A 5783-nucleotide genomic window follows, 5' to 3' on the forward strand; every position below is an offset into this window, starting at 1 on the left:
TACTACTCTTCAATGTTAACTTATTGAAGTTTCTCTTCCTGAAAAAGATAGAGCGGTTTTTAACAAACCACATTTTTTTCACACCCTAGTTTATCAAGGTAAAATCCTTTAAAGAGTAATAGAAATTTGCCTGTAACTTTGATTCTAAAAAGCCACAGTCAAATAGAAGCTTAATAATTATTTTTTAAAAAATGCTCTCCACAGAGGACTCTTTAAAAAAAATCAGTTTATTAATGTTTAAAAGTTGATAAAGCTATGTGCAAAATGATCCACAAAAGTCAGAAACCTATTAAATACTATTTTTAAAAGACATTTCTCAGTTTAATTGCACTGAAAACCATACTAAAGAGACAGCAATATATTTTTTTTGTAACATTTATACACATCTTTAATTGACTATTTAATGAACAGCTGTATTGAAAAACTTCTGGTATTCCCTATCAGTTAAAGTAATGCTTTAATGGCACAAGAAGTTTGTATTTTCTTAGGAAATACACTTTCAACGGTGTTAACACAAGTTAGAAAAATCCAATAAAATGCTGAAACAAATACATTCAAAAATCACTGAAAGTACTTTTAACACAACAAAATACAACCATCCTGTTGGTTGAACTAATTCACAACAACACTCTGAAATAAACATCAACAAAGTGCCAAAGACAGATGTTGTATTTGTTAGACAGATTCATTAAGAAATCTCTCTTGGTTTACAGTCACCCCACCCCACCCCCCAGTCAGTTTTCACCTGGTTTTGCTAGTTTGTTTCTCCTATGACACAAAGGATCCTGCCTGATACCATTTAGATAAATTGGACTTCCTTATGCAGATTTCAGCCACAATGGATACTGACACTGTAATACATTTCCTTGTAAAGTTGTTAAAAGAAAAAAAATCAAAGTGACTTTAACCAAATTCCAAAAAACTGATCCAGCTTACATGGAAACTTTGGCCTCGGGAAATAAAATTGCTTTATATCTCCAAACCATCTCCATTCCTCACAGTTGACCTCCTGGACTCAGCCTACCTGCTACAAACCATCAAGAAATGGACCATGCCACAACCCCAGCTCTGATGAAAGCCAGGTAGTTCGAATATAAAGTAAAAGAATTTTGAGGAGAGGTGTGAAGGCGGAGGGAGGGTGGGATATGCAGAGCATACCCAGAGAAGCAGAAGTGCACACAATCCCTTGGGCTGGAAAGGTGAAAGAAAACATCTCAAAGCTCCGGACAGTCGCTTTCACACTGGGACGTTAGTCTTCCAGGAGGGGCCGAATGAACCCTTCAGGAGCTTGACGATGCTAGACCTTTGGCTCAGTGCAAAATCAAAGCTCCAGGGCGGGGGGGTTAGGAAATAGATTCCAGACGAGGACCTGATCTCCACCCTTCCCAGTGCATTGTTCACAGGAACTAACCCACCAACACCCCGGCACCACCAGGCTGCTCTTACTATGCCCGCCCTCCCTCTGGCTCCCAGCAGCTCCTCCCTGGCAGTAGTCGAGACAGAGATTCCCCCCCCCCCCAAACACTGGGTGGTGGGTGACCGCGCAAGAATTCTCCCCGTGGGTCGGCAGCACTCAGTTTTAGGAAGAAGAGTTGACATTTCCAGAGGACATAATGGTCTCTGGGTTGTCCCCATCGTCCTTCTGCGGGTGGGAGGAGTTGTCCGACTTACTGCGGCTGAATTCCATGCCGGCAATGATGGGTCGCTTGAATTTGCCCGCGGAGTCCCCGCTGGGGCACTTGCAGCAGGACAGGATCCGGATGAAGGCCCGGCGCATCTCCTTGTTGGTCAGAGTATAAATGATGGGGTTGGTCCCGGAGTTGAGCACTGCCAGCACCAGGAAGTACTCGGCTCTGAAGAGAATGTCGCAGGTCTTCACCTTGCAGCCCACGTCCAGCAGGAGTAGGATGAAGAGGGGAGCCCAGCAGGCGATGAAGACGCTCAGGACGATAATCACGGTCTTGAGCAGCGCCAGCGACTTCTCCGAGCTGCGGCTGGCCTTAGACACGTTCTTGCGGAAGGTCAGACGGCGGCTCCGAGTCCTGACCAAGGAGTAGATCCGGCAGTAGAGGATGACGATGGCGAGCAGGAGCAGAGTGAAGACAGTGGTGCAGAAGAGGATATAGTGCTTGTGGTAGAGCGGCAGGACGGTGGAGCAGTTGTACAGCACGCTGATGCAGTTCCAGCCCATGATGGGCAGGCCACCCAGGATGAGGGAGATGACCCAGCAGGCACTGATCAGCAGGAAGGAGCGGAAGCTGTTGCTCCCATTGTGGAGTTTCATTTTCAGCATTGTGATATAGCGCTCGATGGCGATGGCTAGGAGGCTGAACACGGAGGCAGACAAGGCCACAAACATACTCCCTTCCCGCAGAAACCACTGGGCGGGGGTGAGCTTGTAGGTGGTGGCGCCAGACAAGAGCAGGTTGGCTGTGTAGGCCACTCCTGCCAACAGGTCTGAGAGGGCCAGGTTGCCAATAAAATAGTACATAGGTCGGTGGAACTTCTTGGTTTTCCAAATGGTCAGCAAGACAAAGATGTTCTCTAGGATGATAAAACAGCAGATGAGAATGAACACCACCGAGCTCAGTTTAATGCCATTCTCCTTGTCCGCGCCGATATTCAGCTTTCCTGTGTAGTTATAATGCCGGACGATAATGTCATAGTTGACATAGTCGGAGACAGGACTGCGGAGGGCCTTCACCAGCGGGACGCTGGTAGACCCCATGGTGCACAGTGTCTCCAGGAATCCGGGGGTGGCGCTTCTCCAGAAGAACGCTAGAGGGCGAGGCCGAGCGAGCCTTCACTTGCGGCGGGAGGTGGTTCTGTCCGAGAGTTCCAGGCTTTTTGTGTCTCTTTGCCTTGGTTGGAGAGGGCCTCGGAAACAGCAGCTTTAAACAAGTCACAAAGAGGAGAGAGTCAGGGAGAAAGCCACAGCACACTGGCATAATTCATTCTAGCTAAGGCATTGCTCCAGTTTTGTCGTGGATTTGTTTTAAGGAAACTTGGAGCAAGCGCAAAGAGAGGGATTTAAAAAAAAAAAAAAATCAAATTCACATTTCTTGCCAAATGGGGGGGGGGGGGGAGGGCAGGGGAGGGAGAAAGAACAAAAATTTACCCAAACTGAAAACTCCAAATCGACAAGGCGAAAATTCTCCTGTGTCACATCCAAATCGAAATGGGAAAACTAGAGAAGTGAGCTCCATAACACCTCTCCCGCCCTCTCACCGCCCCCCCCAACTCCAACCCCCTCCAGGTTTCCAGCTTGGAGGTTCTCTGAAGCGCTGGCCCACTCACCAGCGGGTTCACCTTGGTCTTGGTCTTGGTCTCACCTCGGAAGAGACCCAACCCCTAATATGAGGGTGGAGACGCACACCACCTCTGCTTGCCACCACCACCCAGCTAAAAGAGCTGAGAACCACCTCCTAATTGCCTTGCAAGACATTAGATTTGCACGAAAATCATTTGACAGAGTAAGTCATTCTTTGGGGTCTATTAATAACTCTCTAGGAACAGGTGTGCTCAGGGTCCGAGGGGTGTGGGCAGCCAAGCCCGCCCCGGCCTTGCGGTAAACAGGAAAGCTTACGCTTCTGTGAAGCAACTGCCTTTTCTTAATTTCTTCTTCTAGTCTTTTTTTTTTTTCTTGTAAGCCAGTGCAAGAAAATATAAAGGTATTCAGTGAAAATCATTCATAAGAGATTGCAATAAATCCCAGGAATTTAGTACATTCATTGATTGTATAAGGAGTATGTTTAGTTACTGTGGGTTTGGCCAAAACACACACAGGCACGCACACAAAAGAGAGAAGTTATACTACTAATGATAACGATACATGCCACTACATTCCTAATTCCAAGTTCAAAGCTTCTGTCCAGAAACATAAATGTACGTCTGGTGCGTTGCTGAGCGAGAGCCGGCCGTTTCATTTACTGCCCTCCCCCAACATGTTGCCTCCTCTCTTAGAACTACAAAGTGTGGAGGGAATGAAACATGGCACTGGTCAGCAGAAGTCTACTTGCAATGTTTCAAGATAACGCAGCAATGTGAAAGAAGTGGAGTAATAGAGGCAGCAACAGCAGTTCCCGGGACAGCAGAGGCTACTCGCGCCCAGAAGCTCTACATTTCTCCCATCTAATTCCGCACCCTGCTCGCCGGCAGTGCAAGTTTAAGCCCTTACCCCACCTCCCATATTCTTTGTCTATAGGATTTCCAAATAAAAGCGCCTTCCCTCCCTCCGCGACCAACCGCAGTTTTCACTATCCCCTACCCGTGGTCGGGTTTACAACTGGAATTAACCCTTTTCGGAACTTCATAAATCACAAGTGCCCCAAGAACAATCCGATCGCGTTGGGCTCCTTAGCAGCCCAGGGATGAATGTTTCCAGCGCCCAGAGATGGATGTTTTAAAAGGTTTTGGGTTTGGGTTGGGTTTGGGTTCGGGTTTTTTTTTTTTTTTTTTTTGTATTTTTTTGTTTTTGCTTCGTTCGGGTTTAAAAATTCCTTTCTAACACTGAAGACCTCCTGCAGCGGCGGTCCCCCGCGCCCCCGGCCCGCGCTGGCAAGGTGCAGTCCCCTACCTCGCTCAGGCAGGACGAAGTTGCGTTGGGAGAGCTCCGGGTCTCCACTGCGCCCTCGGCATCTTGCTGCTGCCCCGGGACTGACTGCGACGCTCTTCCAAACTTACTCGAGTCGGGGTCCCCTCCCTCCGCAGCCGCACACTCCAATGGCCAGCCCTGCTCCCCGCGGCCAGCGCCGGCCCGCTTGCTGAAGTCGTCGAGCGCCCCGCTGAGGCTGGGTGGCTTCTCTAGGAAGAGGCGGGGAGGGGTTAATATCTCAACCCCCACGCCCTCCGCCAGCGGCTGGGGGCCTCCGGATCTCGGCTGCAGAGACTCACTGTCCAGGAAAGATGTGGGGCAGAAGCGCGCGCACGCACACACACACACACACACACACACTCCTCCCCCACAGGCAACCGAAAAAAAAAAAAGAAAGAAAGAAAAAGAAAACAGAGAAGGGACGTAGGCTGGTGCCCCCTGGATTCTGATGCATAAATCACGGCCCTAGCCCTGCTGTCCTCCACTCCCGGAGACCGTTCTCCCAAGTCTTACAAAAGAGAGGAGGTGGGAAGCCTTTGGAAACTTCCCTCCTGAAAAGTCTTAGGGGGCAAAGGACCGCCCGGCGTCTCGCAGCGCACCTCTCTGGTCCCCTAGGCGCTGGAGTCCTTGGTTCGATCCGAGTCCGGAGACTTTGGCGGGGCGCGCCCGCGGCCGCTTCTGCGCAGGCAGAGAAAACCCCAGCGAGACCCCGAGAGTCCCGGCCGCTCTCTGGGGAGGAGAAGCTGGCAAAGGGCAGCAAAAGACACGGAGGAGATATGCAGCAGCCTAGAAGGGAGAATGGCCCCGGAGGTTCCTTTACGTCTCCCCACCCCCATCCCGCTGCTGCCCTGAAACTTGCGGTCTGAGGGGCAGAAAGTGGCTTTCCCGGGACTCGCGGTGAGATGGACCAGCGCCTGGCGAGACCTTGGGTGGGGGTTTCCCTAATTCAACCGGGCGCAAAGTCAGCTGTGTGTCCCAGATTCTGGCCAGTGGGAGACCTCTGGGGACATGGGCAGCTGCTGGGGCCTGAGAGATTTAAAAAGCTTGGGCAGCACAAGACTTTCCAAAAGGGAAGAGCCTCTGGGCCCAGCCAGCCTAGTCTGAGGCCGGTGCCCTTCTCTCCCTTTCTACTCGGGAGAACTTAGAGGCCCCCACACCTAAAAGCTCCCAACACGCCCACTCTTTTCTT

The 5783-nt window shown here is 50.3% G+C and overlaps 1 protein-coding gene across 3 annotated transcripts; it reads right to left on the minus strand.

Annotated features, from left to right (window-relative positions):
• Nucleotides 1-209: 209 nt before the first annotated feature.
• Nucleotides 210-5435, minus strand: S1PR1 (sphingosine-1-phosphate receptor 1). Of its 3 annotated transcripts, XM_028102051.2 has the most exons (3): nucleotides 5194-5435; nucleotides 4577-4803; nucleotides 210-2891 (listed from the first exon to the last, which is right to left on the minus strand). In XM_028102051.2, exon 3 carries the CDS (start codon nucleotides 2726-2728, stop codon nucleotides 1580-1582), a length of 1149 nt encoding a protein of 382 aa, XP_027957852.1. In that variant the 5' UTR covers nucleotides 2729-2891; nucleotides 4577-4803; nucleotides 5194-5435; the 3' UTR covers nucleotides 210-1579. The 3 variants fall into 3 exon arrangements, with proteins under 3 accessions (XP_027957852.1, XP_027957853.1, XP_027957854.1); XM_028102052.2 differs by lacking the exons at nucleotides 4577-4803; nucleotides 5194-5435 and adding an exon at nucleotides 3298-3595; XM_028102053.2 differs by lacking the exons at nucleotides 4577-4803; nucleotides 5194-5435 and adding an exon at nucleotides 3119-3221.
• Between the last annotated feature and the right edge of the window lie 348 nt (nucleotides 5436-5783).

The sequence above is a fragment of the Eumetopias jubatus genome, unplaced genomic scaffold (genome assembly GCF_037043125.1).
Source record: "Eumetopias jubatus isolate StellerSeaLion01/CBP00866 unplaced genomic scaffold, mEumJub1_p1.0 scaffold_4, whole genome shotgun sequence".
Classification (NCBI taxonomy): Eukaryota; Metazoa; Chordata; class Mammalia; order Carnivora; family Otariidae; genus Eumetopias; species Eumetopias jubatus.

Coding starts and splice junctions, on each gene's coding strand:
- S1PR1 (XM_028102051.2), bottom strand. CDS start 2,728: ATGGGGTCTACCAGCGTCCCGCTGGTGAAGGCCCTCCGCAGTCCTGTC.